This window comes from Carcharodon carcharias, chromosome 19 (genome assembly GCF_017639515.1).
Source record: "Carcharodon carcharias isolate sCarCar2 chromosome 19, sCarCar2.pri, whole genome shotgun sequence".
NCBI lineage: Eukaryota > Metazoa > Chordata > Chondrichthyes > Lamniformes > Lamnidae > Carcharodon > Carcharodon carcharias.
The window spans coordinates 2724668-2747936 of record NC_054485.1 but is presented as its reverse complement, the minus strand read 5'-3'; the positions used below and the strand labels follow the sequence as shown (position 1 = coordinate 2747936).

The 23269-nt window shown below is 41.0% G+C and overlaps 1 protein-coding gene across 1 annotated transcript in view; it reads left to right on the top strand.

The window, feature by feature from the left end:
- The window catches only part of hdac1 (histone deacetylase 1), a 50608-nt gene extending 27744 nt beyond the window's left edge, over positions 1-22864 (top strand). The window contains exons 6-14 of the mRNA XM_041213059.1: positions 70-211; positions 4766-4858; positions 5149-5257; positions 6144-6284; positions 9001-9109; positions 15707-15837; positions 17515-17664; positions 20711-20768; positions 22154-22864. Of these exons, the coding sequence (XP_041068993.1) occupies positions 70-211; positions 4766-4858; positions 5149-5257; positions 6144-6284; positions 9001-9109; positions 15707-15837; positions 17515-17664; positions 20711-20768; positions 22154-22190 (970 nt within the window). The 3' untranslated portion in view covers positions 22191-22864. The remainder of the gene's footprint in view (positions 1-69; positions 212-4765; positions 4859-5148; positions 5258-6143; positions 6285-9000; positions 9110-15706; positions 15838-17514; positions 17665-20710; positions 20769-22153) is intronic.
- Positions 22865-23269: the final 405 nt, after the last annotated feature.

The window sequence follows — 23269 nt, the reverse complement described above, 5'->3', positions numbered from 1 at the left end:
TACTAAACCTTAGCTTAAATTTTGTGTCTCAAATCGAACAATTTGAATTAATATTTTTTTGCCCTTAAGGTATCATCAGAGAGTACTGTACATCGATATTGATATTCACCATGGTGATGGTGTTGAAGAGGCTTTTTATACAACGGACAGGGTGATGACTGTTTCATTTCATAAATATGGTGAATATTTCCCTGGCACAGGAGATCTTCGGGTAAGAGGAAGTATTTTTCACAGAATGTGTTTTTATGCCAGAGAATTTACACGAGAGATTTGAGACTTTGCAGCTTTTAATAGAGGACCAGGAGGAGACTATCTTGGGATGAATAACCAACAACTTTTCCTCTGGTTAGGGAATTGGAAACAATGGGAGATCAATTTCAGGTTCCCACCTGAGTGGGAAGAAAAGGGAAGCGTTTGAGAAAATTAGGGCCAACAAAACAAAAAGTCGCCAGCAATATCATGCAATAGAGAGGTGAATGGGGAATTAGAAAGACTAAAATGGGATAGAAGAAAAGACCACATAAAAAGGAAGTATAAAAGGAAATATTGTGGCTGATGTATATACAATCTGCAACAACTCATCATACATACTTTTGGCAGCATCTTTCAGCCCTGCGATCGCTACCGTTGAGGACGAGCAGCAATGTTGTCAGAAATCACCTCCGAGTCGTGTGCTGTCCTCACTTGGACGTGGACTGCCATTCCTTCATTGTTGCATTATCAAAATCTTCCAATTTCCGACCAAATGTTATTGTAGGGGCTCCATCAACACAAGGACTGCAGTGATTTAAGGGAAAGGTGTACTCCATCTTCTTGGGGCAACTAAGGATAGGCATTCAGTGCAGCCTTGCCAGCATTACTCATATCCTGAGAACAAATGTAAAATAAAGTGGCTTTTGTAAGCGTATACAAAGTGACATGATAGGGGATAAGGCAACATGGAGCTAAGGGGGAGCCTAGTTTGGAGGATGTAAGTATGATAGAGTTATAGTGTTCACAGGTTGTGGTGGAAGTCAGAAAACAAGTGTGCTAGAGCCAAGATGTAGAGTGATTGTGCATTGAAAAATAATCAGCTTTGCAAAAATTGGCAAATTCAGGATGGATCTAATGGCCTGATCACTGGGCTTTTTTAGGAGTGAGTTGATTTTTCTTCCCCCCCCACCAACAACCTCACTTAGGCAGTGGACAGCAAAACTGGACTTTTAAACCTTAAGGGACAAACATGCACTTGGTTTTAGTGGCTAGTGCCCAAACTACATTGATCAGCAGAACACAAATTAAATAAAAACAAATAATCCTGTTAATGCTATGAAATGTTAACTTTGGGGTTTGTTTGCGACAACTATTCTCACAATTTTAACTAATGATTAGCATTTAAAACCAGTCACTAGTGCAGATAGATATTTAATAAACAGTTAGGATATTTGTGACTTCAAGGAAAGTGTGGCATTAACCAACCTGTTCATGCTCAAATGCCTGTTGGAGGCTGTTGTGTATTGAATGGATCTTGTGATTTGCTCACAATGAGTAAATACAATCTCTCTCATTTTCTTTAAGTATCCTTCTGCTCCCCAAGTGGTATTGCCACTGAAGTGTCAGAATACTTTGGAGGATAGTCATTTGATAATATAGAACTTGAATATTGCTGATAAAAGTGACATGTCAAAGTTTTTCACCTTGCACTCATCGGGACACTTCAAGAACACCAATATAAGGGGAAAACAATTTATCCTGTATGTGAAAAAGAATGCTGATTGATTGAGGCTTTGCCATGGAGAATAGACCAGTGATGGTGACTGGCAGTTAACTCTCATTGTTTGAAATTTAAACCAGGCAGCTTGACTCTGATTGGTCAAGGCATTGCCCTGAGGAATGAGTCAGCAAACGGCTGTCACTTATTTTGTTTGGCTGAAACAGGCGCAATGTGTGTACATGTTCTTTCTGGCTGCAAGGAACAGGGTCGTTTGTATTAATATATGTAACTTCCAGTACACGCAAATACACCACTGCAAAACTGAGAGTCCAGCTGATAACCTTAGACTAGTTGTCAGCGTAATTCTTAGCACTCTGAGGATTATTTAGTAAATGTTGTCCAATCGCGGAATCACATTTAATGTTGGACACTGTTTTGAGTTTTTCAAGCACGGGCTGGTTGGGTATGGTCTGTACCTCGTCCATTGCGAACAGCGGCTGGGGCATGCTGTTTGATATGAACTGCCAGTCTTTGGGACGTACAGCCTACATACCTAGCATCATACAGGGGCACTGAAATTCATATACCACATTACTCATTTGTGTGATAGGCAGAACGTCTTGTTGGCTTGACAGCAGCATCCTGTTAGTGGCCAATACCACTTGTGTTGCTACTGCATAGTAGCAGCATGAAACAGCTAGCTTCACCTGTTGCTCAAATCTTTACGATACCTTTCCAGGGTAATCTGAGGTAGACTTTTTCTCAGTGCCTATGTGATGCTAAGTATGTAGGCCGTATGTCCCAAAGACTGGTGGATTGTATCAAACAAGATGTCCTAGTGCAACAGGCAAGGCATAGACTGTACCCAACCAACCCGTGCTTGTAAAACGCAGTGTCCAACATTAAGATGTGATTCCGTGATTGGACAGCATTTGCTAAATGATCCTCAGTGTGCTAAGAATTACACTGACAACCAATTTAAAATTGTCGGTTGGGCTCTCAGTTGTGTGTACTGGAAGCTACATATTATTATGCAGGGCCCTGATCTTTGCAGACAGAAAGACAATGAACACACATTGTGCTTGTTTCAGCTAAACAAAATAAGCGACAGCCATTCATTGACTCGTTCCTCAGGGAATTCTTTGCCCAATCGGGGTCAAGCTGCCTGGTTTAAATTTTAAAAGAATGTTTGGCAGTTAACTGTCAGTCACCATCACTGGTGCATTCTCCATGGCAACACCCTTCACATACAGTTTTTCCCCATATATTGGTATTCTTGTGAAGTGTCTTAATGAGTGCGGGATGAAAAGCTTTGACCTGTCTCTATTTTGGAGGATTTTAAATTAGTCAAAATTTTGTCCTCACAATTTTCTATTTCCAACCTATAATTTAATGATCAGAGCCATTAAATGGCAGGTGCAGAATGTCAAGTAATAAAGAAAATTGCACTTTCATGAGATGTAAGGAGCATATTGGGTTGCCCAAAATAGTTGGTATGCTTAATGTTTTAAGAGGCACTTTTGTAATTGAGTTCTATTGTGATGAACAATCTGTGGGAGGGTCATGAGGACTCGAAACGTCAACTCTTTTCTTCTCCACCGATGCTGCCAGACCTGCTGAGTTTTTCCAGGTAATTCTGTTTTTGTTTTGGATTCCAGCATCTGCAGGTTTTTGTTATCTTTTGTTTTTATCAATGGTTATCCTTAATTGTCCAGTGGATGGTTGCCTGCTGCAAGCATGGGCATTGCGGGTGACCAGGGCTATACATGTACATGATGTGTGCTTGGGTACATGGTGCATAATGTCAAAGTTAGCTGACAAAGCAATGGCTTTGACAAACAGCGAAGAGGACTGCAAAAGCTTTCAAGAAGGTGAAAACAGGTTAATCGAATAGACAGGCAATTAGAAGATGCAATATGGTGTGCCTATAAGTTTGCTTTTATTAGTTCGTGCTGTGAATGTTGCTCGCAAGGGTACATTAATTGCCTAACCCTAATTGTCCTCGAGAACACGGTAGTGAGCTGTCTTCTTGAACCTCTGCTCTTGATGTGGTCTAGGTACATCCACAGTGCTGTTAGGGAGGGTGTTCCAAGATTTTGAAGCAGCAGCACTGAAGGAATGGTTCCAGATCAGGTAGGTGTGTGACTTGGAGGGGAACTTGAGGATAATATTGCCATGTGTTTGCTGCCTTTGTTCTTCTAGGTGGCAGGGTTTGTGGTTTTGGAAGGTGCTGCTAAAGGAGCCTTGTTAAGTTGCTGCATTGTATCTTGTAAATGCTACATACTTATGCGCCTGTGGTGTGGGGGGAGTGAATGTTTAAGTTGTTGGATGCAGTCCCAATCAAGCGGGCTGCTTTATCCTGGACGATGCCAAGCTTCTTGAGTGTTGTTGGAGCTGCACTCATCCAGGCAAGTGGGGAGTATTCCATCTCACTCCTGACTTGTGCTGTGCAGATGGTGGACAGGCTTTGGGGAGTCAGGAAATGAGTTACTCGCCACAGGATTCCTAACCTCTGACCTGCTCTTGTAGCCACCGTATATATATGGCTAGCCCAGTTCAGTTTCTGGTCAATGGTAACCCCTAGGATGCTGATAGTGGGGGATTCAAGAATGATAATGCCATTGAATGTCATGAGGCAATGGTTAGGTTCTCTCTTGCTGGAAATATTCATTGCCCGGCACTTGAGTGGCATGGATGTTGCTTGTCACTTAACCAACCCACGCTTGAATGTTGTCTGGGTCTTGCTGCATATGGACACAGGCAACTTAATATTTGAGTTGTGAAACGTGAAGAACCATGGAAGTATGCATTCAATAGAGAGTTAATGAAAGATATGAATGAGAACAATGGTTCAGATACATGATTTCCTGAAAATGCGAGTGTAGGTAGTTAAAACCAGAAAGCATTTTGGGTTTGATAAAAAGGCGCCTGGAGGCCCAGGGTGAAGAAGTAATAAATTAGTGCAGAACGTCGGTTATCATTGCATCTTCATATATATTAATAGAAATGTATCTTTTGTTGTATATTTTATTTGTGGGAAGCTGATTTGAGCCTTTTGTTTTTGCTGTACAGGATATAGGTGCAGGTAAAGGCAAGTACTATGCTGTAAATTTCCCATTGCGAGATGGAATCGATGATGAATCTTATGAAGCCATATTCAAGCCTGTAAGTGTTTCCTTTGCTCATTACTAAAAAGCAAGTAATATTCTCCCAAAGCCAATTTGTAGTGTACAACAAACTTGTTCGAGTCATATTTATTCCAGAAGGATTTGTGTAGCCACTGCTTGATCCTTCTAGCTGTACAGGGGATGGAATTTTGAGCTCCTTTTGGCTTTGGAATGTTCCTTGCTGTGGACCATTTCTTTGTATGTTACAGATTACATGTGTAGCATGTTTGCAGGTACGAGTGTGGGACCTCAGTGCAATATTGTAAAACCCTTTCTCTTCCTCACTAGATTATATGTAAGGTGATGGAGATGTACCAGCCCAGTGCCATTGCATTGCAGTGTGGTGCTGATTCTTTGTCTGGGGATAGACTGGGTTGTTTTAACCTTACTATTAAAGGTACAGTAATCCATTTTTAATGTATATATGTGCCTGAATAGATGCGCTCACTTAAGGTGATGTTTGATTTATGGTCACTCGTGTTTTGTTTTTTATTTGTTCATATGAAAATCCTGTGAATTATTTTAGACCTGTCCTCCCTAAATATCTTCTCCCCTCTCTTTAATCTTAAAGATTCTCAGTTATCTTGGAACATTACTGCAGCATTTCAGTGGCCTGTAGAAAGAGTAACATTTTTTATGTAGTCCTGCAGTTTTGCCTTCTGATTTCTCATGTGAAGGCAGCGTGCCATGCTTGGGGTCATGTTGAATAACATGCCGTGCTCTATCTTGTATATCTAGAATGGCCTTTATAGTGAATACTAGGCATTGGGGCTAATTGCAACTAATCTTAATCCTGTACTCTTCTGGTGTGAATGGACTGTGCTGATACTGGCCTTGTTTTGCTGTCTAAATGCCCACTAGTGGCTCTCCTTGGATCAGACAGCCCCAGAGAACATACTTTGAATTGCTGATTTCCATTGAAGTCAGAGCTGCTGAGGAACGCACGCAGGCTGTCTCCATAATCTAAATTATCAGAACAGCTGAAGACAGGAGAGAGATCTGAAATGGCAGTCCTCATGAGGATGAGCTGTATTTGCTAAATATACAGAACAATTGTTTGTTTCTTGTACTTTACATAGAAAACTCTTCTCTAGCATTTTCTCTCTCCCAAGATTTGGATAATTTTCCTAAGAGTAATAGCTTCTGTCCAGTAAGACATCTATCACAACATTGAACGTGAAGGCCAGTTTAATAGCGTAATTGGTAGAATTTTCTCATAACATGCTGCAAAGCTTGGAAATCTTAAGCCCCTGTTTTAAAACTGATTATTATTCTTTATACAGGCCATGCTAAGTGTGTTGAATTTGTGAAGACCTTTAATTTACCTTTACTGATGTTGGGAGGTGGAGGATATACAATTCGTAATGTAGCTCGGTGCTGGACATATGAGACTTCTGTAGCTTTGGACTCAGAGATTCCAAATGGTAAGCTAATTTGCTGCTTAAGTCTTCATTAAGGGGGCAGGAAACAGGCAATGGATGGCCAGGGCTCTGAAGTTCCATATTAGTCTCCACTGTTTGCTCCTGATCTGAGAGGGTCAGTTGAGTGTGGAAAGCAAGATTGGGCAGGGGAGATCAGAATTAGAATTAAAGACACTGGGTGTTATGCCATTGAAACCAAAGCTTCTGTAAATTATGCTGCAGCTTGTTACTAGGTATTTTACATAGAGTATTATTCCCAGTCCTATGAAGACAGTGTTTTGGATAGATCTCACCCTTCATATTCCTTAGTATGTTACCTCATAAATATTAATATGCTAGTCAATCGTGTGATACTCGTCACTTAGTTAGAGGACGTGAGAATGAGAAGAGTTATTGACATTTTGATGCACCCGGAAGTTTAACAAAGTACATGTAATTAATGAAATACTTTAAATTTAAAACAAAAACAAAATGCTGGAAAAACTCAACAGGTCTGACATCTGTGGAGAGAAACACGGTTGATGTTTCGACTCCGCATGACTCTTCAGAGCTACAGAGAAGTAGAAATATGAAATATATACTGTTTAAAGGGGGGTGGAACAGGTGAAGCTGGATAGAAGGCCAGCATTAGGTGGAGGCAGAGGAGAGATTGACAAAGATGTCATGAACAATAGGACAAAGGGAGCGTTAATGGTAGCGCTAAGAGCTAAAAATGGCGCTGATAATGGCATTACGGTGAGAAAGCAGAATGTGATAATAGGATAAAGGTAAGCACTCTGAAAAGAACAAAATGAACAAGTAAAAGATGGCCCTTGTGGGGGTGGGGTGAATAAAGGGATCCGGAATGGGATAAAAGTGGGGGGATAAAACAATGAATAAATGAGTGAAAATAAAAATGAATAAAAATAAGTGGATTAAAAAATAAAAATGAATATTGAAAAGAGGGGTGTAGATAGAGGAGAGTGTTCATGGTCTGAAGTTGTTGAACTCAACGTTAAGTCTGGAAGGCTGTAAAGTGGCAAATCGGAAGATGAGGTGCTGTTCCTCCAGTTTGCATTGGGCTTCACTGGAACAATGCAGCAGGCCAAGGACGGACATGTGGGCATGAGAACAGAGTGGAGTGTTGAAATGGCAAGCAACAGGAAGATCTGGGTCATGCTTGCGGACAGACCGAAAGTGTTCCGCAAAACAGTCACCAAGTCTGCGTTTGGTCTCCCCAATGTAGAGGAAACCGCACTGGGAGCAGCGGATGCAGTAGACCAAATGTAAGGAGGTGCAAGTGAAGTGCTGCTTCGTCTGAAAGGAGTATTTGGGTCCTTGGGCGGTGAGGATGGAGGAGGTAAAGGGGTAGATGTTGCACCTTTTGCAATTGCATGGGAAGGTGCCGTGGGAGGGGGCTGAGGTGTTGGGGGTGATGGACTGGACCAGCGTGTCCCAGAGGGAACGGTCTCTGCGGAATGCCAACAGGGTGGGTGAGGGGAAGATGCGTTTGCTGGTGGAGTTGGCGGAAATGGTGGAGGATGATCCTTTGAATGTGGAGGCTGGTGGGGTGAAAAGTGAGGACCAGAAATCCTAAATCTAAATTTAAAGTTCATTTATTCTGTGGTTGTGTGCACCTCACCCCTCTTCAGAGCCTCCAGTCATTGATGGCAACAGCAACATGTGTGTTAAAATCTGCAGACTCCAAATGTCTGCCTTAGGGTTGCCACAGCAGTCATCAGTCTACTCACTAAATGCTGCTATTCCAGTCTCTTCAACCTAAGTGCGTGTGTAATGGGTCTCCAGCTGAGAGTACAGATCTGAGGCTCAGCCCAGGAGCTGGAACTTGTAGTAGTAAGCAGTGAAATGATTTTGGGGGGGTCTGCATATGAATGTGGAGTGGTATTTTGGGAATTGAAAAGTGTAGATTTTTTTTTCCACATGTATAGCTCTATAGGTGGGTCAGGATGTGCTCCTGAATGTACATCACCATTAAAAAGTAGAAAGGTGGAAAGAGTATTTTCAGTATAAAACTGCATCCTTTTCTCCCCCATTGCTTGCTACCAGTGCATTACCTTGTAGGAGAAAATTCATTTTTAAGCTGGCATTTTAGACTTTTGTTGCTGCAACAATTGACTCCAGGATCGCCTGCAATCTGCCTGTACTTATTATGGAATTTTTGTCTAGTAGTAGTCTCTTTGGAATTGGAAGTTTTAAAAAAAAGTAGTTAGGGTAAGACATTTCGTTCTACCTTTGTCAGAGTAATTTGGTTCTCAAAACCTAATAGAGGGAAGTACTTTACGCTCAACTTGGCTTTTGCTTAAATGAAAATGACCCATTAAGTTTATCAATAAAACATTTGTACTTGTTGCATGGAGCAAGTTGTGAATACATTGTAATATCAAAAGGTTTGAATTTGGTCTTAACTGCTGTTGGGAAGTTGGTGGGGGAGAAGGTTACTGATTGGCTTGGAAGTACACCAACTAACTGACCAATCCCAACACTATTAGTTTTCAGATTTATAAAGGAAAGTATGATGTGACTAGTACATTTACTAATGGTCTAATATCAATGTGTTATTAATTATTTGTTCTTAAGCTGAATGTAATGAGTTTTGCAGAGCCCAGCATTCCGCTGTAAATTTAGTGCAAGGGTAGATTTATATATATTGTGCTGGCAAGTGGTTTATTTTGCATAAGATGGAGAAATAAATTTAAATGAATTATTCTTTGTGTTTCAGAACTGCCATACAACGATTACTTTGAGTACTTTGGACCAGACTTTAAGCTGCACATTAGTCCTTCCAATATGACAAACCAGAACACCAACGAATACCTGGAGAAGATAAAGTATATAATTTCCTCTATTGATATTAAATAGTGCTGTCATGTGAGATCTTCCTATTTAATTATTTTCTTAATAAGCAGTATAGCTCACATGAAGGCCTGCCTTATGCTTTATAAAAGTGAAAAATGCACTATAAATTAGTAACTGTTCCTAAAGCGAGTGTCTCTTCCACACGAGTGGAAATAACATTATAGAATCTCTGATCAAATGAATCCAACTAACATGAAGCAAGTGGACTGCTAAGCAATCTTGCAGTGTTTTGTAAACATTTATTTTGTGAACATGCGTTCCTTTAAGCTAGTGTGCAACATATACTTTAAGGGATCCATCCTGACAAACTTGGGAACATTTGTTTCCTGAATTCTGTAACTTTGCAGAAGCCATATATTGATATAAACCAGGTGCACAGAGATTTGCTAGCAAATGTTGGAGAATTGGGTTATTATACAAAAGCACTGTCTTGCCTCCGAGTTCTGAACTGAACAACAATTTGCATTTGTATAGTGCTTTTAAAGTAGAAAAGCAGAAACTTAATTGAACAAAAACTAACCTTAGGTCAAAAGAAGGGCAGCTGACCAAAACTTTGGTCAAAGTGATGGTTTTTAAGGGGGGGTCTTAAATGAGGAAGGGGGAAGTCTGGAAGATGGAGAGATTGAGAGATAATTTGAGAAGAAAAAGCACAGCTATTAATGAAGAGGAATAGGGTGGCAGTGCAAAAGAGACCAAACTGAAGAACTGTGAAATTTTGGTTGGGAGGAGGTGAACTAGACGTATAGTAAGTTTCCAAATGGGGAGAGCCTGGCATGTTGGGATTTAAACGGGTGGATAAGAGTTTTAAATTGATTCTCAGCCCTTCAAAGTCTGTTGTGCAAAATGTGGATGGGGCTCATGAGGAATGAGAGTTTATGTGGAATAGGAGATGGGCAGTAGAGTTTTGGATGATCTGAAGTTTATGGATGAAGACAGGCTGGGCAGAAGAGCATTGGAATGGTGCAGCCTGTTGTTGACGTGAGAGCATGTGATGCACAGGAAATGGGTTAAAGCTGAGCTGGGTTGAATGGGATGCCCACAGAATTGTCACAGGGCAGAAGGAGGCCATTCGGCCCATCATGTCTGCAGCGGCTCTCCGAATGAGCAATTCACCTAGTGCCATTTTCCTGCCTTCTCCCTGTAACCCGGCAGATTGATTACTTGAAACAAAATATCTAATTCCCTTTTGGATGCCTTGATTGAATCTGTCTCTACCAAACTCTCAGGCACTGCATTTCAGATCCTAAACACTTGCTGTATGAAAAAGTTTTTTTTCAGTGTTAGTACTCTTGTTCAACATCATCTATTCTGTGAGAGTGAGGGATGGAATCAGGAGGACGGTAGAGGAGTTTGTGGTGGGTGCTGAAGACTGTGGCTTTGGTCTCTGATTATGCGGAGGAAATTTCAGCTGATCCAGAACTAAATATTGGACAAACACACAGTGGAAAAGTTAAGCTGTATGGTGCAGAGGTAGAGTTAGGTGTTAGTGCCCATATAAAACCTAACTCTGTATCTTTGCCAAGATGTTGCCAAGGCAGAGCATGAACAAGGGGAAGAGGAGGATGGATGCTTGGTTTGGGAGAGGGGCTCCCAAAGGTAATGATGTAAGAGCAGAAGGATGAGCTGTTGTTGAAAATGCTCTGGCTAACTTAGATTGGTAGGAGTGGAACCCACTGAGCTGGACAACAAAGGAAAGGCATTGAAAAAGAATGACCTAGTAGTCTGTGTCAAAGGCTGTAGAGAGGATGAGGAAGGAAAGTGCACTCCAGTCATAGAGGGCGTCATTTATAACTTTGATTAGAGCTGTTTCAGTGCTGCAGCAAAGACAAAAACTTGAGCTTTTTGACATGAAACTGGGAATATTCACACGGATTTGGGAAGCAAATGCTGAAGGTTTTGAGAACAAAGAAAAGTACAGCTCAGGAACAGCCCCTTCGGCCCTCTAAGCCTGCGCCGATCATATTGCCCGTCAACTAAAACATTTTGCACTTCCGGGGTCCGTATCCCTCTATTCCCATCCTATTCATGTATTTGTCAAGCTGCCTCTTAAACACCACTATCGTACCTGCTTCCACCACCTCCTCTGGCAGCAAATTCCAGACACTTACTACCCTCTGCGTAAAAAAGCTTGCCCCGTACATCTCCTCTATAGTTTTCTCCACTCGCCATAAATCTATGTCCCCTAGTAATTGACTCTTCCACCCTGGGAAAAGGCTTCTGACTATCTACTCTGTCCATGCCACTCATAATTTTGTAAACTTCTATCAAGTCGCCCCTCAATCTCCATCACCCTAGTGAGAACAATCCGAGTTTCTCCAACCTCTCCTCATAGCTAATAACCTCCAGACCAGGCAGCATCCTGGTAAACCTCCTCTGTACCCTCTCCAATGCCTCCATATCCTTCTGGTAATGCGGTGACCAGGATTGCACGCAATATTCCAAGTGCGGCCTAACCAAGGTTCTATACAGCTGCAGCATGACTTCCCAGCTTTTATACTCAATACCCATGCCAATGAAGGCAAGCATGCCATATGCCTTCCTGACTATCTTATCCACCTGCGTTGCCACTTTCAGTGACCTGTGGACCTGTACACCCAGATCCCTCTGCCCGTTGATGCACTTAAGGGTTCTGCCATTTACTGTATAATTCCTGCCTGTATTAGACCTTCCAAAATGCATTACCTCGCATTTGTCAGGATTAAACTCCATCTGCCATTTCTCCGCCCAAGTCTCCAACCGACCTATATCCCGTTGTATCCTTGACAATCCTCTTCACTATGTGCAACTCCTCCAACCTTAGTGTCGTCTGCAAACTTACTAATTAGCCCAGTTACATTTTCCGATAAATAATTTATGTATACTACAAACAGCAAAGGTCCCAGCACTGATCCCTGCAGAACTCCACTAGTCATAGCTCTCCATTCGTAAAAGCACCTTTCCACTGCTACCCTTTGTCTTCTATGACCAAGCCAATTTTGTATCCATCTTGCCAGCTCACTTCTGATCCTGTGCGACTTTACCTTCTGTACCAGTCTGCCATGAGGGACCTTGTCAAAGGCCTTACTGAAATCCATGTATATAACATTCACTGCCCTTCCATTGTCAATCATCTTTGTCACTTCCTCGAAAAACTCGATCAAGTTAGTGAGACACTACCTCCCCTTCACACAACCATGCTGCCTCTCACTAATACGCCCATTTGCCTCCAAATGGTAGTAAATCCTGTCATGAAGAATCTTCTCCAATAATTTCCCTACCACTGACGTATGGCTCACTGGCCTGTAATTTCCTGGATTATCCCTGCTACCCTTCTTAAACAATGGAACAACATTGGCCATTCTCCAGTCCTCTGGGACCTCACCCGTAGCCAGTGAGGATACAAAGATTTCTGTCAAGGCCCCAGCAATCTCCTTCCTTGCCTCCCTCAGTACTCAGGTGTAGATCCCATCTGGCTTTGGGGACTTATCCACCTTAATATTCTTCAAGACGCCTAACACCTCCTTTTTGATCTCAACATGATCCAGGCTGTCTACATGCTCTTCCCTAGACAAATCAACCGCTAAGTCCTTCTCTTTGGTGAATACTGATGAGAATTATTCATTTAGTATCTCTCCCATTTCTTCTGGCTCCACACACAGATTCCCACCTCAGTCCCTGAGTGGGCCTACCCTTTCCCTGGCTACCCTCTTGCTTTTTACATATGTATAAAAGGCCGTGGGATTTTCCTTAATCCTGGTTGCCAGTGACTTTTCATGACCCCTTTTAGCCCTCCTGACTCCTTGCTTAAGTTTCTTCCTACTTTCTTTGTATTCTCCACAGGCTTCATCTGTTCCCAGCCTTCTAGCCTTTACGAATGCTTCCCTTTTCTTTTTGACTAATCTCACAATATCCTTCGTTATCCAAGATTCCTGAAACTTGCCATGCTTATCCTTCATCCTAGCAGGAACATGTTGGTCCTGAATTCTTAACAACTGACGTTTGAAAGCCCCCCACATGTCAGTTGTTGATTTGCCCTCAAACATCTGCCTCCAGTCTAGATTCCTCAGTTCCTGCCTAATATTGTTATAATTAGCCTTCCCCCAATTAAGCACCTTAACCCGAGGACGCCTGTTATCCTTATCCACCAGTACCTTGAAATTTACTGAATTATGGTCACTTTTCCCAATATGCTCTCCTACTGAAACTTCGACCACCTGGCCGGGTTCATTCCCTAATACCAGGTCCAGTATTGCCCCTCCCCTAGTTGGACTATCTACATATTGTCTCAGGAAGCCCTCCTGGATGCACCTTACAAATTCTGCACCATCCAAACCCCTAGCACTAAGTGATTCCCAGTCAATATAGGAAAAGTTAAAATCACCCACCACAACAACCCTATTGCTTTTACATCTTTCCAAAATCCACCTACATAACTGTTCCTCAATCTCCTGCCGGCAATTGGGAGGCCTGTAGTAAACCCCCAACATTGTGACTGCACCCTTCCTATTCCGGAGCTCTACCCACATTGCCTCGCTGCATGAGCCCAACGAGGTGTCCTCCTGTCGTACAGAAGAAAGTGAATCTGGAGATGGGGTGGCAGTATGCAAGCAAGAGGGGGTGCGGGTGAGTTTTTTGAGGAGGGATTTATGACTGCAGTTTTGAAACTGTGGAGAGTGTGTGTCTGTCTGTGTCTGTCTGTGTCTGTCTGTGTCTGTCTGTGTCTGTCTGTGTCTGTCTGTGTCTGTCTGTGTCTGTCTGTCTGTGTCTGTCTGTGTCTGTGTCTGTGTCTGTGTCTGTGTCTGTGTCTGTGTCTGTGTCTGTGTCTGTGTCTGTGTCTGTGTCTGTGTCTGTGTCTGTGTGTCTGTGTTGGGACAGACTAACAATAACGTTCAAGTTACCCATTTTTAGGTTGTGCAGTCCTTAACCAATTGCAAGTTCTTGTGTCTAGTCCACTTTTCATTTAGCAACTGAATTCTTGAGTCCCATAAATACCATTTAAGCTGCTCAGGCTTTGTACAAGCCCCATGTGCATAGCCTTAAACACTGGATCTAGCCTAAGGAACGCTTTCACCTCCATTTCAATGTTAGTCTGGGTTAATCAGTGGGACCCACAGCAAGGATTTAAAATCTCTGTTGTGCAAACTGAATTTTTAAACACATTCCAGATTCCTGCTGCTGATCAAAAAGGCATCAGAAGCAGTTGCACATGCACCAGTAGCCGCAGTGTAGACTGAGAACTCATGCATGACTTTCCTTGATGCCATTCTAGTCGGCAGCAGGAGTTTGTGTTTGGAGAAAGATGTGGGTACATGGGAAGGGGGACCGTTGGAGAAGGTTTGTCTTGGACAAGGGGTGATGAGTGCAGCTGAACGATGGTCTCTTTTAATAACGAAGAAATCCATGAATTTGACTTGTTGGAGATGAGTGGAGGGGTTGGGAGAGGAACTTGTGGGCAACAGTTGGCTGTGGACAAAAGGAATGTTGTAATATGACCCCCAATAACCCTGGAGTTTTACTGATTGTTTAAAACTAGTTTTGTTTGTACTGTGACATGTGGACAAGTACCTTTGGCAACTTAGCTAAGCAGGAACTAAAACAGTAAATCTGGCCACCTATTGGACATTAAAAGAAAAAGCAGAAGTATTATCTATTAAATTAAATTTTGTTACCCAGATGTAACTCTTGCATAACAAAAACAGAATTGCCTGGAAAAACTCAGCAGGTCTGGCAGCATCGGCGGAGAAGAAAAGAGTTGACGTTTCGAGTCCTCGTGACCCTTCAACAGAACCAACTTTCTGCTGAAGGGTCACGAGGACTCGAAACCTCAACTCTTTTCTTCTCCGCCGATGCTGCCAGACCTGCTGAATTTTTCCAGGTAATTCTGTTTTTGTTTTGGATTTCCAACATCCGCAGTTTTTTGTTTTTATCTCTTTATTTTTGTAACTCTTGCTTGTTTGGGTTCAGGTAAGTTGATTCTTCATAACTGACAGCTGGAAATATTCACTCTGAATGTCTTGTGCCCTCATCCTCTTGGAGACTTCACTCCTGGTTATACTCATCCAGCTAAAAGTTGATTTTGTGGATTTTCCTTTAGAAAATTGAGGCTTATCATACAGCAGGTCTGATTGGAATGACATTGGTACAGGGGGCTGTGCCCAGTTGATTATACCCATGTCTGAACTCAATGGGAGGGATATCTGCTCTTTCAGCTTAGGCTGCAGTGCAATATATTAAATGAGCATAGTTAAATGATTTAAAAAGTGCTATGGCTCACTTTGTAATGTAGAGATGCCGTTCATTCAAATTCCGAATTAAAAACAGGCTGTTTTGCTGTATGATATAGCTTGGAGGTGTCTTTGAATTGTTTCATAATTGAATAATGGTGAAGATAAAAAGAAAAGCAAGAATATTAACAATACACAAGCTAGTTTGATTCTGCTAAGGCTTTCAACCATAGTGCTAATCTTCCCTCAAACAATGCTTTATCGTGGTGATGTACATTCTTGAGAAAATTATTTGCGTCCTTTCTTAAGCTCAATTGGTTTTCACCATGTCCCACAGAAAAATAACTATTGGGTGTAAATTCACAGGCAGCGTTTGTTTGAAAACCTGCGGATGCTGCCCCATGCACCAGGCGTTCAGATGCAAGCTATCCCAGAAGATGCGGTTCCAGAAGATAGTGGGGATGAGGAGGAGGAAGATGCAGACAAACGCATTTCGAGTGAGTTCTCATGGTGTTTGCATTGAAACTTCATGTTATAAATTTAGGATTTAGGAACATTTTATTACTTATAGTTTTGGGATAGCTGCCAATAGCTGAGTTCTGTCTAAGCATGGCTGTAACCCAAGCTACCCGGAGAGATCTCTGTGTATGCATTTGTACAAGATCTATTGCAGTTGAGCCTAATCATTTCCTCATATGATGGACACACACTCTTCAGGTGTTTCTGAATAGCAACTAGAATTGGTAGGGTTTTTCATTAATTGTAGCGCATAGCGAAATGTTGATCAGTTATTTCAACATTGACTATGGGTTAAACTTGCCTGTTCTGTATTGCTTACAACAATGGATAGACCTGACTGGGGAAATTAAGGCGGCTTCCTGAAATCAGGCTTCGTACCAATAAACTGCTTATATGGGCTATAACCTGCCATTAGGCAAGAAACATGACCACCACATTTATTGTAGACCTTATTAGATGGCGTTTTAGATATAAAATTACAGGAAATCTTTGTGAATCAGTGCATGCTTCCCCATGCAATTGGCACTCAAAAGCAGGTTATCCCAGAGAATAGTTTCAGGAGTGTGGGTAAGAAGGTACTTGCAAACTCACTGAACAGTAGATGAGCTTCTTCGCACAATTTTGATGAGAAGCAGTGCCTCCATTTACTCTCTCTCGAAATGGTATTTTTTAGAGAAAAATAATACACTAGAAATGGAAGATAGATTTTTATAAATTATAATTCATTGGGAGCCTATTTTGATACCTGTGTTTATTAAAAGAGAGCTACCTGGTTGTATTTTTTGTTGTAAAATCAAAATATCTTCCCAGTGGATCAGTGGATAACCTATCGGCCCAGTATAATACAAAGCGGTACTAATCAGATGGGTTCAATATTTTATCTTTGATCTGTGTTAGGCTAATGCATTTCAGAACCTGCAGTGAGATGACACTTTGTGTACCAATACAGTTGGGCTAGGGGAGAGAGGTCAGAATCTCTGCTGCTCAGTGCTCTGTTCTGTTCCCTACTGCAATTTCTACAATGAAGACAAGTCAGTTGGATGAAGTTAAGAATGTTATTGGTGCTTGTAGCAAGCCAAGCCTGCAAAGTCGGGCTTTATTGGAGGGAGCAAGCAAATATGAAGCCTCAGCACTTGGGTGGACTTGGATAAAATTCCCAGGGTAGGTGATTAATGGGGGAGCACCATTGTCTTCATAATAAGGAAGAAAATGGGCAAGAGGAAGAAACCTGGAGTCAGGATAGTAAATTGTACAGAAATGTTCATTTTGTAAAAGAAAAACATTCTGAAAATTTGGAGTAAGTATTTAAGGGATATAAGCATTCGCTGGTCTTATAAATACCTTGAAGCATTTTGAATATTGGAAGAGAAAAATGGGAGGGGGGAAATGAGGAATTATCATACTGTCTTTGTTTGTGAATCTCCTGATTTCAGGCTAAGCAGCATACAGTTACTTCAGGCACTTTCCAGACATCACACGTTAACTCGAAGTAGTTCACTCAGCAGCTGAATCTGGGGTCAGGTTGGGAGAGTGGGTGGCAGTGGAATATTTAGAGAGCCTAAACGACTTGCTATGAATGTCTAAAACAAACTACCACCTGCAAATCAAAACCATGATTTAAACATCTACTTACACTTAATTTTCTTTCTCGACAGTCCGTGCTTCAGACAAGAGAATAGCGTGCGATGAAGAGTTCTCCGATTCTGAAGATGAAGGAGAAGGAGGCCGACGAAACACCGCAAATTACAAGAAACTAAAGCGTGCCAAAGTGGAAGAAGAAAAAGAGGGAGAAGAGAAAAAAACAGGTTGGTGACAGTTTACACACAAACACACGAAATAGGGAGTAGAAGTAGGCCATTCAGCCCCTTGAGCCTACTGTGCCATTCATGAAGATTATGGCTGATCTGCATATGTTTCGAACTCCACATTTCCATCTACTTCCAATAACATTTGATTCCCTTGCCTAACAAGAATCTACCTACCCCCGCCTTAAATCTTCAATGACACTGCCTTCTGAGGCAGAGTGTTCTAAAGTTGCACAGGCCTCAGAAAAATTTTCTCCTCATCTCTGTGCTAAAAGGGTGACCCCTAATTTTAAAACAGTGCCCCTTAGTTCTGGACTCACCCACAAGAGGAAACATCCTTTCTTTCGCATCCACCTTTGTCAATACCATTCAGGATCTTCTATACTGCAATCAAGTCACCCCTCACTCTTCCAAACTCCAGTGCAAACAAGCCCAGTCTGTCCATCCTTTTCTCATAAGACAACCCACTCATTCCAGGTATCAATCTAGTAAACCACCTCTGAACTGCCCTCAAAGCATTTACACCCTTAAGACCAAAACTGCACACTATTTGAGATGTCAATTACTTGCTGCACCTGCATACTAACATTTTATGACTTGTGCACTAGAACACCTAGATCCCTCTGCAACTCAGAATTCTGCAGCCTTTTTGCATTTAAGTTATAGTCTGCATTTTTACCCTTCCTGCCAAAGTGAATAACTTCATATTTTCCCACATTATACATTATATCTGCCATATTTTTGCCCACTCACTCAACCTATCTATATCCATTGTCAACCCCCTTATGTCCTCTTCACAACATACTTTCCTACTTTTGTGTCAGCTGCAAATTTAGCTACCATGTCTTCACTTCCCTCATCTAAGTCATTGATATAGATTGTGAAAAATTGAGGCCTCAGCACAGATCCCTGTGGGACTCCACTCGTTGCATCCTGCCAATCAGAAAAAGACCCATTTATGCAGACTGTTTTCTGCCAGCCAGCTAATCTCCTATCCATGTTAATATGTTACCCCCTACATCATGAGCTTTTATTTTCTGCAATAACCTTTGATGTGGAACCTTATCAAATGCCTTCTGGAAATCCAAGTACAGTACATCTACAGGCTCTTCTTTATCCACAGCGCATATTACTACTCCAATAAATTGGTTAAACATGATTTCCCTTTCACAAAACCATGCTGACTCTTCCAATTGCCTTGAATTCACCAATTGTGCTGAAAGTGTGTGTGAATTTTCCACGGTTCAATAACTAGATCCTGGCACCAGCACTGCAATGTCAGATTCAATGTCACCGAATAATGCACAAGTTTTGGCAATAGGAATTGATCAACTCCATTTGGTTAGCGGCAACACTCGATTATATAAAACATCAGCAATACAGTGTTGCCACGCTATTTGTGAAGGAAAAACCTGATAATAAGTGCCTGAAGCATGTAGGTGTCTGATCATGCAACAGTGAAGGCAGAGATATGCAAATGGTTTGATTCAAAGTTGTACCAGCAAAGTTTACTGAGTTGTGAAGGTATTACTTTAGGCATATTTAAGATTTAAAAAATTAGGAGTCGCTTGTGATATCTGATGTACCATATTGGTGATAGGCAGAGCAGGGAGCATCTCATATACCTACAGGGGAAAAAAGGGTGTAGATAACAAAAAAAAGTGATGGCATAAAATCTGTTTCCCAACAGATGCTCCATGAACTTGACTGACAAGTCAGTCAGAACAAAATATAATGTTACTGGAGGATCAGTCCAATAATCTAGAACGCAGTAAGGATATAATATACTGGAAATGTAAATAAGATTTATGAAGTACCTGGAGCTCTGTTTGTATAAGACAGTATGCTAACTTGGAGTAAAGAAACAAACAAAAATAAATGAAAGTTCAGAAATTCGGTAGTATAGGTTGTTGAGCAGTTTTAAGACATTAAGATTGATAATGCCTGTTTTTAATTTTACTTTGTCATAAACTTAACTTCACACATGTTGGATCAACAATGAACTGGTGGAAAGCTATATTAAACAAATATCAGTGCTGGAGAAGTGTTCGTAGTTCATATTAATGATTTGAACTTTGGAATAAGCAGCACAATGTCAAAATTTGCAGATGATGCCAATCTTTAGGGGTGGATGGTGGTTTGGCAGGGGTATAGTTAACATTGAATGTAACTTAATGCATAAGACTTGATAAATAATACAAGACAACTTGCAGACTAGGCAGTTAAGCAGCAAATTGAACTTCAACATAGATGAATCTGGGATGATATTGATTGAAAAAAATTAGCTTTGCTTATACCTTAGAAAATAGGCTGGATGGAATAGGAAACAAAGGAATCTAGGAATACATCATTGAAAGCAGCATCACAGATCAGCAAAGAAAATGCTAACAAAACATTGGGATTTATTTTGAGAGGTACAGAACTCAAAAGTAAGGAAGTTATATTAGGCTTGTATGGACCCTGACCAGGCCATGCTTGGAGTACTGTGCATAGTTCTGGTTTCTATACTTTTTATAAAGGGTATAGAAGCACTAGAAAAATTACAGAAAGAGATTTACCAGGATGGTTGGTACCTGAACTGAGAGAATACCACTATTATCTGGAAAGATTGATGAAGTTGAGTTTTTTCCTTCAGGTGTGGAGTGATTGTTCCAATTGTGGAGAATCCAAAACTATCCATTTAACCAAAGTCCATTTTAAAAAAAAAAAATAATTAGTTAATCCAGCAGGGAAATAAGGAGACATTTCTTTACTCAGGAGTTTCACATTCTATCTATTCTATCACTGGATTGAGGCAAAGAGCTTGGATACTTTTAAAAGGAAACTTGATGTGTACATGAGAGAAAGAAGAATAGAAAGATATGCTGAAAGACTGAGATGAGGTAGATAGAATGGCAGAAGAATGGTGTGGATTATAAATAGCACAGGCTAGTTGAGCTGAATGGACTGTTTGTGCTATATATTCTATATAACACTTTTTTGTCTGATCAGAAATGTGTGGCACCTTAACTTCAGATTAAATAATAAAATTATTTTTGTTTTCTAGATGGGAAAGAGGAAGAAAAGGCCAAAGATGGTGTTCCAGAGAAATTAGAAACAAAAGGGTATGGTTTTTACATGTGTAAAGTATTACAAGTTGTCTTAAAAGTTAAAAATAAAAAAGGTCTCAAAATTATCTCCTCGTTTCCCTTTCTGGCTCATATTATGTTCTATTTATTGTATTCTGTCTTCCACCCTGAATCATGTTTCTGTTTAATTTTCTCTTCATGTGAAAGTTGTCTTTCCTGTGCTACTTCTCCTGCGTATGACATCCACCCTCCTACCTGCCTCTTGTACAATTGTTGAACACTTAAGTGCAGTTTTTCATGCCTTGACATGCACACATGCGTGATAGGGCACGACAACCACACACAAGTGTTTGACAACTGCTCTGCCTCTTGCATGCACATGCTCACTCTGTCTGTAGATACGTACTGATCTCTGTTCTTTTTTTACACGTACATACTTCCCTGCAATACCGTCTTTGTTTTCCTATCATATGCATATGCCCTCTGCATCTCTTGCTCTCACATACTGGCTCTCCCTCACCCTTGGATGCACTGTCTCCCTTCTCTCTCTCTCTTGTGTTCTCATGCTTTCCTCTGGCTCTTGCTTGTACTCTTTTTCATCTAGTGTTCAGTTCCCCTAAGCTGCTGTGCATCCTGAATTTCAAACCTCTTGATTTTTAGTGAAATTATCTGTGTCGTAAGTTGCTTCCTGTGTTGAGGCAGCAGTATTAATATCAGGACCTGGGCCTCTTAGAGTTGGGGGAGTTTGGGTGCGGATTGCTTAAGTGGCTGGCGATGAGCATGCAGGCAATAATGGTTGGGTGGCTAGCTTGGACCAATTGGCTTGGTCAATTATGGTTCAAATCTTTTGGAGGGACCAAGTAGAATAATTCCATAAATTGTGATGTAAACACCCTACAGTCTAGAAAAAAAATGATAAACTTAGCAATATTAGAGCCCTAAATAAGCCAATACTTATCAAGAGCGTTTTAATAGTTTAGAAATGAACAGTTGTGCTATTTTAATAGCATTTGAATGTTCATTGTTTACTCTCCTACTAGATTCATAGTTAAGCAGCCTGTTGGCACAGTGCTGGGAATTGATTGCTGTCCTTGCACCAGATTGGGCAGGCGGTGAACTGCAGTTTGAATCCTTGATAGCAGGGAGGAAACCAAGTCAAAGGTGAAGCATGTGGAATGGGCTTGGTTGGAGAAAGCAAGCAATCATGAAGCCTCAGGATCTGGGTGGACTTGGGTAAAAATTTCCAGGGTAGGTCATTAATGGGGACCATCATGGCTGAACATGAGTTGAACTTTTCCCAGTATTCTGATTGATTGGTTTACAGTTTTATATGGTTAGCATGGACCAATACAATATTAATGCTACAATATTATCATGGATTTTTGTGCAACTCACCAAATTTGATATGCTTTACTCTCTAGAATTAAGGTGGAGGAGACAAAACCAAGCAATGCATAAGTCAAGACGGAAAGGCGTTGGCTTCATTTTCTTCGCAGCATGGTTACTGTAGCGTAGCATTATTAGATGACCCTAGAAATGCTTATTTTTTTACAACGTACAATGGACCATGTAATTTATTTGTAAACACAGTTTTGACCTTGGAAGTTGTTTAATCTGTGATCCAAAAAAAAGTTAAATTGTTAAGTGAAGTTGACTAAGGAGTTGTTAAACCTTTCCTGTATTTTCCAGTGTAAACAAATGGCATTTTTTTTACTCTTTGCTTGGGCAGTCTTTTTGCTAAGCACATAGCACTCTTAAGTCAACCCTGTAAAGTTGTTGAGAATGACAACTTGGCTTCCATTTTTACTATCCCATAATGTACCATTTGTATTTCTGTGAAAATACTGAGAATCATGTAACCCTCCCTTGTTAAAAGTAGTAATCAGATGTGTGAGATGGATATTCTATTAATTTTTTTATATATTATAAACTGGGTAAAATCAGTTGACTTATACTTAGAGAGGCTCCTTAATGAAATGTTTTCCATTTTTAAAAAAACTTTATAGTAAAACTCTTACAGCCCAACTGAAACATGGGCCAGATGTGTGTGGGTTTTTTTATTCTTGCTATGTGTGAATTAAGTTTACTTCATGACCTTTTTGACCAAAACTTAATTAAAATATTCAGTCAAATTGTGGCTTCTGCTGTTCTATAAGCATTGATGTACGTTTTTTGGGTAGGACGATTACATTATGTCCTTAAGCTACCAAATACCTTCATGGGAGTATGAGGTAAGTGAACGCACCAGATTAGGGAGCTAATTAAAGCATAGTTAAGTGAAGTTTTCTGTCTGGTTTTTGAAGATGGGCAAGGCAGAGGCATTTGGGGTGGAGTAGCTGAAGGCTGTGTCATCAATGATGGAAGGGGGGGTGAGGGGAAATGGATAATAGTTTCCACATTCTAGTAGTCTACATTGATGAAATGAATGTCGTAGGGGGTTGTGACTGGAATAGTAGTGAACACTTATTCCAAATTGTGCACCATGGCAGCAACAACAGCCCTGCCATAATGGCTCCCTAGGTGTAGGAAGTATATTT